Below are 12296 nucleotides of genomic sequence, written 5' to 3'. Positions count from 1 at the left end.
ACGGTATTACTGTGTATATTCACAAATGCTTAACACACTGCCTCTGAGATAAGCCTGTCTGCTCGTGCCAAGCTACCAAGGGGGTGAGCAGGGGTTATTAAGGAGTGTAATCCCCTTATCCTGACTTAGAAGTAAGGGTCCCTATTTGGACAAAGGTGAATACCATTGCCAACTAGAGACTCCTAGATCTAACAGTGTCTAATTGTTTGAACAGGATGACATTGTCTTAGTGCACTATAGTCTTATGTCTCTCTGGCTGTTGATAGTTAACAGCTGTTAGTTTCCCGTCAAGCAATTCTAAACCCCTCTCCAGAGCAAGAAAATAAATGCAGGGTGGGCAATTAATTAGCAGTTAAACTTTCCAACAGAGTGTTAACCAAATATGTTCTACTAGAAACTGATTTGAAGGAAGAATCGGTGATCGCAAGACAACAAACACCAAACAGGTAAGTCATGAAACAGCATCTCTTCCTCCTTTTATATTACACAAGAGAGGGTATGATTAAATCAGTTTATTAAGAAAAATATCATAGGCTGCCTCTACTCTGAACCTGTTCAACATAAAATATTAAACAATGATTAAATGTATGTTTTATTTCAAAGCAGTAGCATATAAAACATATAAAAGCTAAAACATCAGGACGAGCTTAGAAACACCATGTATTGTGCGCACTTTGCTAGGGATGACATTCATAAAATATATTGCACAAAAATACTGGAATGCTTAAAACATACACATACACCTGTCAAAGATCAATGAAAATATTGTAAAAAGTACAAAATTTGGAAAACATAAAGCAGTGCTAAAACCTCACTAATTACGAAAAAAACATAAGCTTTGCCAAATAGCGTTTGTTGATGCAGTGTAAGAGAAGGCGGATGTCCTTTATTCTCATATTGCATTCATTTATCAGACTCAGGGTTTCATTTTCTTAGTTTCCTTTTTTGCGGAGCTCTCTAAGACTGAATCTGCTTTTCTTTTATGTGACTGAAAAATAAATAATTCGAATTAGAATGTAATTATAATGATTAGAACCATACAAATGTTCTCAATGAAATAATCAATACAAAATAATCAATCAACTCACTAAATGCACACTATATATCCATTCAATAACCACCAATATAAATGCTAAAGGGCCAAATGAGAATACCAAAGTGCAAGTTAACTACCTTTAGTCGGGCTCTGTCTGGTGGATACGCTATTTGACCGCATATTCCTAACCTTGACGTCGATTACGATGGCGGACGGAAACTGGTCCGACCATCATGGTCGCAGCAAATATACTCCCGACCGCACCGCGGATAAACCTCGGGTGCGATTAGGATATTTATGTCATCACACACTGACCGCAGCGGACGGATCACATCAAAGACCGCCGCACGTGGACGGAACCACAGAAACACCGTCCGCCTGCGGATGCATTGACCGCGGAAACAGGCCTAACCGCCGCTAGACCTGTGGAGGGTCCGGGTGCACAATTAGGATAACCCCGCCATCCCAACGGAACTCACCACCGTCCTCACTCGGCACGGAAAAAAGCATTGACAAACGGATCATGACTGCGGAAAGACCAAATGAACATCACCCCTGCCGTCAAACCGATTCAAAAATGGCAGACGGAAGTAAATAGAAAACACAAAAAACAGAACATACACTCACCTGGAACACCCTCCCCCAACAACTACACGCCCCAATGACACCCCTCCAAGCACAAACAAGAGCACCCAAGTCGCCACACCCACAGAACACCTGACTGCCAAAAACGATTGGGACACAACCACCAACACAGAGTATAAAAGGAATCTCTCCCATTACCACAATCCTTTGCATCACAGCACAGATGGAAGAAAGAGGCAGAATATCACAAACAACAGACACACACAAACACACATACAACCTGCACACCAACACACCCACCACACAAATCCCCACAACACCATTCCTACATACCACACACCTGCACACCCCACCCCACCCCACCAACACCTTGCATATCACACACCATTGCACCCAAGAAAAACCCCAAGTTCACAGAGAGTGAGTTGAAGGTCATGGTGGATGAAATCATCCGTGTTGAACCACATTTGTTTGGTACCCTAGTGCAGCAGACCACCTTGGCAACTAAAACCACTATGTGGGACAGGATAGTGACCAGAGTCAATGCTTCAGGGACCGTGCCACGCACCAAACACGACATCCAGAGGCGGTGGCACGACCTCAAGGCAAGGGTCAAAGGCCTCAGGTCCAAGAAGCACCTACGGGCACACGACACTGGCCGTGGCGGTCCCGCGGAGCAAATACCATACACCGAATGGGAGGAGAAGGTGCTAGGCATACTGCACCCTGAGTCCGGAAGGAATAGAAGAGGGAGTTGAGACTGGTAAGTACAAACCAATTACCACTATCACACTGTCATGTTGCACAAGTTACTACTTGTGTAACGATATATCTGTAAGAGACATTAGTTAGTGATAGATTCCTTACCTTAGAATATCCCCAGGCGTCAGACTGGATCCGGAAACTTTTGCGTAGCAATACCCCTGCGCGCCGGTAGGCGTCGTCAGCGGCTCCGCGTCCGTCGTCGGCGTCGTGAGCGCCGGGATGACGTCGTCGGAGTACTTAGACGGCGCCCATGCGCGCTGACGTCAGTTCTGACACACAGCTTTTCTGCGCCAGATACGCAGAGCCATGATAGAACTAACACTGGTGCCATGAAACTAGGGCCCTGAAAGGGGATGACCTTAACTCTAGATATCGGTTCGCAGAACGGGGAGGATGGGTGGGTCGGTAAGGAATCTATCACTTACTAATGTCTCTTACAGATATATCGTTACACAAGTAGTAACTTGTGCATCTGAAAGAGACACGTTAGTGATAGATTCCTTACCTTAGAATAGATACCCCAGCAATACCAACCCCGGTGGTGGGTCTGCGAACCAATATCACACCAGAAAGTCCTGGAGGACGGAACGGCCAAAGAAGCCATCCCTCCGGACTTGACTGTCCAGGCAGTAGTGTCTTGCGAACGTGTGCAGTGAGGCCCACGTAGCTGCCTGTCAAATGTCCTGCAGGGGGACACCTCGGCCCAGGGCAGTTGTTGTCGCCGTGGCCCGAGTGGAGTGAGCCCGCAATCCAGCCGGGGGCTCCTTCCTTGCCATGGAGTAACATGCTTGGATACACAAGATGATCCACCTAGAGATGGTCCTCTTGTGCACAGCCTTACCCTTCTTCGCGCCCACGTAACCAACGAAGAGTTGGTCATCCACCCGGAATTGGCGTGTGCGATCTAGGTAGTAGGAGAGCGCACGTTTTGGATCCAGACGGTGGAGCCTCTCTTCCTCTTTCGAGGGATGCGGAGGCGGAAAGAAAGTGGGCAAGGTAATGGACTGCCCGATGTGGAAGGCCGTGACAACCTTGGGCAGAAAGGAAGGTCGTGTACGTAACACCACCTTATCAGGATGAACAGACAGAAAAGGTGGAGAAGAAGAAAGAGCCTGGAGCTCACTCACCCTCCTGGCAGAGGTGATGGCAACCAGAAAGGCAGTCTTCAGAGTAAGGAGACGAAGAGGACAGGTATGAAGTGGCTCAAAGGGAGCACACATCAGATAAGTGAGAACAAGATTCAAGTCCCACTGGGGCATCACGAAGGGAACAGGAGGGAACATGTGCGTGATGCCCTTCAGAAATCTACTCACAATAGGGGACTTGAATAAAGAAGGCTGATCTGGTAGCCTCAAAAAGGCTGATAGAGCAGAAAGGTACCCTTTAAGAGTGCCCAGAGCAGAGCCCTGCTGGGCAAGGGAAAGAAGAAAGAGCAGCACTTCCGAAAGGGGTGCAGAGAGAGGATCCACAGCCTTTGCTGTGCACCATGCCACAAATCTGTTCCACCGGCAGGCGTATGCCGACTTCGTGGAGGGACGCCTGGCTGCCAGAATGATATCACAGACTTCAGGAGGCAAGTCAAATGGCCTCAACTGCCGCCGCTCAATCTCCAAGCTTGTAGGTGGAGACTGGACAGGTTCGGGTGCAGGACCGTCCCCTGCTGCTGCGACAGAAGGTCCTCCCGAAGAGGCAGACGAATCGGGGGATCGACTGACATGCTGAGTAGCTCGGGATACCAGAATCTTCGTGCCCAGTCCGGAGCCACAAGGATAACCTGGGCCCGGTCGCGCCTGATCTTCTTCAGCACTCTGGGCAGAAGTGGTATAGGCGGAAAGGCGTACAACAGACCGCAGCTCCACTCGCGACGAAAAGCGTCTCTGAGCGAGTGCCGCCTTGGAAATTCCAACGCGCAGAACTGATGACATTGCGCGTTCTCTTCTGTGGCGAATAGATCTAACCAAGGCTCTCCCCACTGCTGAAAGAGACCTTGCGCCACGTCCGAGTTCAGACGCCATTCGTGATCCATCATGCACCGACGGCTGAGTTCGTCCGCCCTGGCATTCAGAGAGCCTGCCAGGTGTTGAACCACCAGCGTCACGCCCTGATGTTCCAGCCATTGCCATAGGCGCAGAGCCTCCTGGCAAAGGGTCCACGACCCCACCCCGCCCTGTTTGTTGCAGTACCACATGGCGGTGGTGTTGTCGGTGAACACTTGCACTACACGTCCCCGGACAGAGGGGAGGAATGCTTTCAGTGCTAGACGAATCGCCCGAAGCTCCAGCAAGTTGATATGGAGCCGGGACTCCGCCGGAGACCAGAGGCCTCTGATCTCTGCCTCTCCCATGTGGCCCCCCCCAGCCCTGGAGGGACGCGTCCATCACAACTACGTGCTCCGGGTGGGGTAGGGAGAGGGATCTGCCACTGACCCAGTCGCGGTCCGTGAGTCACCACTGCAGTTGTCTCGCAGTGCCCTCCGAGATCAGGACATGATCGGACAGGTTGCCCTGAAGCTGGGCCCACTGAAACTTCAGGTCCCACTGCAGAGCCCGCATCCGCCACCTGGCGTGACGCACCAGAAGGATGCAGGAGGCCATCAGTCCCAGAAGCCGCAGCGTCAACCTGACCGAGACTCGGGATAACGGCTGGAAGATGGGAACCAGAGCCTGAATATCCCGAACCCGCTGCTCGGGTGGATAAACCCGAAACTGCGCCTAGTCGAGAACCGCTCTGATGAAGAGGAGCTTTTGAGAGGGACACAGGTGTGACTTTGGCACATTGATGGAGAACCCCAGCAGGTGCAGGAGGTCGGCCGTAGTCTGGAGGTGGCTGACGACTGTCTGGGGCGAGCCCGCCTTCAACAACCAGTCGTCGAGGTAGGGGAAGACTGATACCCCCTGCCTGCGCAGATGAGCTGCGACCACCGCCATCACCTTCGTGAACACCCGTGGGGCGCTGGTAAGGCCGAAGGGGAGCACGGTAAACTGAAAGTGCTCTTGGCCTACCGTGAACCGCAGGTAACGCCGGTGGGCCGGCAGGACGGGGATGTGGAAATAGGCGTCCTGCAGGTCCAACGCTACCATCCAGTCTCCCGGGTCCATGGCAGCCAGGACCTGAGCCAAAGTGAGCATCTTGAACTTCTCCGTCCGGAGGAAGCCGTTGACGTTCCGCAAGTCCAAGATAGGGCGTAGGCCTCCTTTGCCCTTCTTGGGCACCAGAAAGTAGTGGGAGTAACAAACACACCCTACTTCTGGCCCAGGAACGCGCTCGATGGCCCTCTTGGCCAAGAGGGCCGAGACCTCCTCTTGCAGAAGTTGCAAGTGATCCCCCGACACACGGTGGCATTGTGGTGGCATGGATGGAGGGGATGCCTCGAAGGGGAGGGAGTAGCCCCTTCGGACAATCTGCAGCACCCACCTGTCCGAAGTGACTGTATGCCAGTGGGAGAGGTGATGGCGAACCCTGCCCCCCACAGGCGTCACATGGGCCTGAAAACTCGGACTAGGAAGGTTTTGAGGCAGGTGCTGCTGAGGGAGGTGTGGACTGGCCTCGCCGCGGCCCCCGACTGCCACGGCGGTTCCCACGTCCGCCACCGCGCTGCTGGACATTTTGCGGCGTGTGGCTGGCGGTCCGTGGTGGGGCGCCCCTTCCGTGGCCACGAAAGGAGCGAAAGGCACACGATTGCTGGCGTGGGGCCGTAAGGCCCAAGGACTTGGCCGTAGCCCTGGAGTCCTTGAAACGTTCCAGCGCATGGTCTGCCTTGTCGCCGAAGAGGCGACGGCCATCAAACGGCATGTCCAGGAGGGTGGCCTGGACATCGGCCGAGAAGTTGGCGGACCTCAACCAGGCGTGGCGTCGAACCGCCACCGTCGTTGCCATCGCCCTGCCCAGTGAGTCCGTGGTATCCAGCCCACACCGGATAGAAAAGCGTGCTGCATCTCGGCTGTCCGCAAGGGCTTGGCTGAGTTTAGCCTGGACCTCCTCCGGGCATTTTGGCAGTACCTCTGCAACCGTGTCCCACAGAGTGTGGGTGTAGCGGCCCAAGAGACAGGCGGTGTTCACAGACCGCAGCCCTAGGCTTACAGACGAGAAAACCTTCTTCCCGAACTGTTCATATCTCTTGGATTCCCTGTCGGGCGGGGCCGACGGGAATGCGGTTTGGGAGTTTGAGGCCTGGATGACCAGACTCTCGGGGGTGGGATGGGTGGACAAAAAGCATGGGTCGCCCGGTGCCGGGCGGTAGCGTCTGGCCACGTTCCTGTCCACAGGGGGGCCTGTGGCGGGCTTGGACCAAGTGCCCAGAAGAACGTCACACAAGGCCTCATTGAACGGCAGGAGGGGCTCCGCGGAGCCTGACTGCGGTTTGAGGACCTCTGTGAGGAGATTAGTCCTCACGGCCGCGACGGGGAGCTGAAGGTTTAAGGCCTTAGCTGCCTTTGTCAACACTACGCTGTAAGCAGAACCCGCCTCCGAAGCCACAGTCGGGGGCGATGTAAATCCAGTGTCTGGCGAGGTGTCAATACCACTGGCCTCCCCAAGCTCATATGTCCAGTCCTGCTGTGACTGGCAATCATGTGCCAGAGGGTCCTCGGACCCCTCCCAATTCTCCTCGTCACCTGTGTCCTGGAGACCAGGATTACCAGCCAGGGCCTCCTCGTGGAGATAAAAGTCTCCAAAGGCCGACGGAATCGGCGCCCAGCGGCGCCCTCCCGACGCCTGAGCAGAACCGCAGGAGACATTGGGGGCGGCAACCACATCGGCTGCCGGGGACGACACCTGAAGGGACGGCGCCGGCGAGGTCGTAAGGTCGACCGGCGAGGTCCCGGATCTGGAGCCGGATCCAGCGAGGTCTTGCGGCGCCGAGACCGAAGTCGCCAGCGGCGCCGGGTCCGAAGCACCCGACGTCGTCGGGGCCGAAGCGCCCGACCCGGAAGGACCTCCAGACGGAACCGATCGGCCCGAAGGCGCCACGGGAACCGACTGAGGAGGGTGGGCCCTCATGGCCATGAGGTACCTCTCGACCTCCTCCGGCGTCGCGCCGTGCCCAGGGACCCGAAGGTGAGGGGCAGGCGGCGACGCTTGCGACTCCCGCGGAGCCGCGTGGGCGGTGTCGCCCGAGTCCCCGGCTGCATCGTGCGAGCGTCGGGGCGGGTCGGAGGATCGATGACGTCGCTCCGACCTCTCATGCCTCTTACCTGAGGACTTGGAACCAGACGATTGGTGTCCGCTTCCGGAGCGTCGATGACTCCGACCTCGCGACCTGTCCCTCGACCTCCCGTGGGACCGGGACCGGGACCTGGAGCGGCGCGGGGCCGACTGCCTCAGTTCGAGACGCTTGCGGGACCGCTCCCGCCTAGCCTTCGACGTCAGGGCCCGGCAGTCGGAGCAGGATCGATCGTCGTGGTCGAGGCCTAAGCACTTCAGGCACCGGCGATGGGGGTCCGTGACCGACATGAGTCGGCCGCACTTCGAGCAAGGCTTGAACCCGGGCATCCCTGGCACCGATAGTCGAGAAATCGACAAAGAGAGAGAGATCAAAAGGATCAAAAATTTCAGTCAAAAATTGACTGGGGGTAGAGCTTCTTCCGGATCTGCGCTAGCTGGCGCGGAAAAAAGAAGAACTGACGTCAGCGCGCATGGGCGCCGTCTAAGTACTCCGACGACGTCATCCCGGCGCTCACGACGCCGACGACGGACGCGGAGCCGCAGACGACGCCTACCGGCGCGCAGGGGTATTGCTACGCAAAAGTTTCCGGATCCACTCTGACGCCTGGGGATATTCTAAGGTAAGGAATCTATCACTAACGTGTCTCTTTCAGATCTGCCTTGCACAACTGCCAAGACACATCTCCCAGGCTCCAATCTATGTATGTGGACCACACAGCTACCCAAATGTGAAGCCCAGGGCTCAAATGCACCCACCATCATCAACCACAAATGTAGCCTCCTATGTTCCCAGGCTTGCATGTGGTCAAACAGCTAACACTACAACTCCCAACAGGCCCCCATGTTCACAGGGAGGGTGGTGGTGGGTGTTGGTGTGGGTCCAGCACTACAACTCCCAACAGGCCCCCTGTTCATAGGGAGGGTGGTGGTGGGTCCAGCACTACAACTCCCAACAGGGCCCCATGTTCACAGGGAGGGTGGGGGTGGGTCCAGCACTACAACTCCCAACAGACTTCTTCAATCGTGGCGGTGTGCTGTGGAACGTTCACATATGTTGTACTGTGCATGGCTGCTGAAAGATACGTGTTGCTCCTATCTGTGTGAATGGCCAACTGTCCACTGACTTGCCCCCTCTTGTCTCCCATCATGGTAGGTCAAGCTGCACCTTTGCAAGGCCGTGTCGAGGACCATAGCACGTGATGTACAAGCAGTGGGGGTGTGCAATAGGCGACACACACACTGCCACAAGCGGTGGGATGACATTTCCACGCTCAGCAAGAATGTGGCAGAGATGACACTGGGGATGATTCCAAGATCAGGCCGGCTTGCATGACGTACCATTACCCCTCTAATGCTCCGTATCATAGCTGTGACACATCCTGACCTGTCCGCCCGGTTGAGAGGGGAGCAGCAGCAAACTACTGGTAAGCACACTGAATGGGTTTGTGACTTGTGAGTGCATGCATGTATTGCTGCTCGGACACAGTAGTGAACCCGTGGTGTATCTGTTGTGCTGCATTTGCATGATGGTGCCATTATCGGAGTGGGCGTTGGCATCCATGTCAGCCAGGTGGACATACCAGTTGCATTGTAGTGCAGGGTCCACGAACATGCCATTGAGGTCTGGTATCCCATGGCATCACATGTGTGGTTGTCTACATGCACTTGCCCTGTTTGTTTGATGTACATGTTTCACAGGCACCCCTGGTTCTTTGACATGAGGATGTCTGGTAGGGGTGCTTCGTGTGCAGGATGGGTGGTACATGTTGGTAAACAGTCAAGGAAGTTTTGATTTTGTAATTTGCAGTACGTGAGTGTGGCACTTAGGTATACCTCTATTCTCTCCTTTTCAGCTTTGGACGAGGGCACTGACCCACAAACGACGGAGCTTAGTGGTGGCAATGCATCCGGAACAGAGATCACACTCACGCAGACTGAGACTGAAGAGAGCAGCCCCGGAGAGGGGGACAGAACTGTCCCTGAGGACTCACATGTGGAGAGCCCATCTTCCTCATCTTCAGACAGTGGTGGTGAGTCTGCACTGTTGTTGGAGACAGGGAGTGTACAATTGACACCTTCAGTAGGTACACAGCACACTGGGCCCACACTGCCACCAACTGAAACAAGTACTGCTTGTGCTCACCAGAGTAGGGGGAGCAGTGTGGCCTTGGGTGCAGGCACCGCTGCTCCTGCCCCTGTGACACAAAATGCCCTTAGTGCTGAGGCAGTTGATCTGCTGCGACAGCTGTGTGTAGGACAGACAAACATGATTAAAGCCTTCCTGGACCAAGATAGGAAGTTGGGTCAGGTGTTGGCATTCATGGAGGGGATGCATGGCGATGTTGCAGGTCTCTACAGAACAGTACAGTCATTATCCAACACAGTGTCTGCAGCCATTCAACAGTCGCATAGACAAGGTTATACTTCAGTTCCCCCATCCACACCACTTAATGTCTCAGGGGAGAGTGAAATTTCAGAACAGGCCTCATTTTCTGGCTATTGCACTAGAAGCAGGCACAGGCAGCAAGGCAGGTCACGGAGGCCACAGACACCATCCCCTGGGACAGGGAAATCTTTCACAGTACACAACACCAGCTACCCTGGAGTTGACACACAGGATCCTCAAGGGGTGTTGGGGGACATGGATTCACATGGAACACAGGCATCCCCCTCAAAAAGTACTCCCAAGGCAAGGTCACCTCCCAAGGAAAGGGCACATCCCAAGTACAGGAACACTCCCATGGACAGGGACACTCCCAAGGACAGGGCACCTCCCAAGGACAGGCACACTTCCAAGGACAGGGACACTACCAAGGACAGGGACACTACCAAGGACAGGGACACTCCCAAGGACAGGGACACTCCCAAGGACAGGGCACCTCCCAAGGACAGGGCACATCCTAAGGACAGGCGCACTCCCAAGGACAGGGACACTCCCAAGGACAGGGACACTCCCAAGGACAGGGCACCTCCCAAGGACAGGGCACCTCCCAAGGACATGCACACTCCCAAGGACAGGGATACTCCCAAACACAGGGACGCTCCCAAAGACAGGGACACTCCCAAGGACAGGGACACTACAAAGGACAAGCCAACTCCCAGGGACAGAGCACCGCCAACGGATAAGGCACATTCCAAACACAGGACACCTCCTAAGGCCAAGGCGTCTCCCACGGCCAAGGCACCTCCCAGGGAGCAGGCACCTACCTGGGCAAAGGGTTCTCCCATGGACACAACATCCACCAGGGACAGCCATACATCACCCCTGTGTCCACTGAAGCTGGTGTTGGTGAAGGAACGTAAACCACATGTGTCAGAGGTTGAGTCCCCCATACCTCAACTCCCATCCACACCATGGTGAGGCAGAGGAAGTAGTACACTGTTGTTGCATCCCCCATTACACATGATGCAGAGGCCAGAAGGCAGGGCCACAGCAAACGTCAAGAAGGGTCCAGCACGTCCTCGGAGAGCAGACCCCCACCAGCACATGATCCACCTTTGATGGGTGATGTTTCTGATGAGCCCCCACCACTTACCAGTCCAGTCATGTCCAGGGTGCCCTTACATATCCCAAAGAAACAGAAACACACACCGGTGACACCTGACCACCCCTGTGTCGCTCCAGTACAGCTGTCCCCAGCTCCCAGAGCCACCCTGCCTCCTGGACCATACAGCCCTGTGGCTCATCATTTCAGTGGTCCTAGTGGGTCAGCTGCAGTTCACTCTCATGGGTCAGATAGTGGGACTGTGTCAGTTGTGCCCTCTCCTGTTTCAGGTACTGCCACTGTGTGTGTCCGCCACTCTCATGTCTCAGATGCTGGCATGGTATTTGTTGGTCACTGTACAGGGACATGTTCTGCCAGTGTGTCTGGGTCTATGGCTCATGTGTCAGTCACTAGAGCTGGGCTGCGTCTCACACTCCTGTATCTGGTGCTGGCAGTGTGTCTGGGTCTATGGCTCATGTGTCAGTCACTAGATCTGAGGCTGTTTCTCACACTCCTGTAGCTGGTGCTGGCAGTGTGTCTGGGTCTATGGCTCATGTGTCAGTCACTAGATCTGTGGCTGTGTCTCACACTCCTGTATCTGGTGCTGGCAGTGTGTCTGGGTCTATGGCTCATGTGTCAGTCAGTAGATCTGTGGCTGTGTCTCACACTCCTGTATCTGGTGCTGGCAGTGTGTCTGGGTTTATGTCTCACGTGTCAGTCACTAGATCTGTGGCTGTGTCTCACACTCCTGTATCTGGTGCTGGCAGTGCGTCTGGGTCTATGGCTCATGTGTCAGTCACTAGATCTGTGGCTGTGTCTCACACTCCTGTATCTGGTGCTGCCAGTGTGTCTGGGTCTATGGCTCATGTGTCAGTCACTAGTACTGGGCCTGTATCTCCCATTCCTGTATCAGATCCCGCGACTGTGTCCGAAGCTACAAGCTCACACAGTCCACCTGATTCTGTGCTTTGAGGTGCAGTTCACATCACTGAAATGTGATTGTAATTGATGTCAGGAATGTCCATTGTAACCACCCTTGCCTTTTAATTTTCCATGGGACGGTGCGCATGACACACGTCCTCGTGCTGCCTCAGATGTACTTGTTCTGTGCCATGGAATGTTGATGCACTTAGCCCCTCTCATGTGCTGCCTCAGATGTACCTGTTCTGTGCCATGGACTGTTGATGCTCGTTGCCCCTCTCATGTGCTGCCTCAGATGTACCTGTTCTGTGCCATGGATTGTTGATGCACTTGGCCCCTCT

At 54.6% G+C, this 12296-nt stretch overlaps 1 protein-coding gene across 2 annotated transcripts in view; it reads right to left on the bottom strand.

Moving 5' to 3' along the window:
- Positions 1 to 499: 499 nt before the first annotated feature.
- The window catches only part of SMARCA1 (SNF2 related chromatin remodeling ATPase 1), a 2209746-nt gene continuing 2197949 nt past the window's right edge, over positions 500 to 12296 (bottom strand). For both annotated transcript variants that reach the window (XM_086918497.1, XM_086918496.1), the window contains one exon: positions 500 to 988. In XM_086918497.1, coding sequence (XP_086774623.1) covers positions 917 to 988 — 72 coding nt within the window. In that variant the 3' untranslated portion in view covers positions 500 to 916. The remainder of the gene's footprint in view (positions 989 to 12296) is intronic.

This window comes from Lissotriton vulgaris, chromosome 4_1, assembly GCF_964263255.1.
Source record: "Lissotriton vulgaris chromosome 4_1, aLisVul1.2, whole genome shotgun sequence".
NCBI lineage: Eukaryota > Metazoa > Chordata > Amphibia > Caudata > Salamandridae > Lissotriton > Lissotriton vulgaris.
The sequence above is the reverse complement of the archived record's forward strand: the minus strand, read 5'-3'. Positions and strand labels throughout refer to the sequence as shown.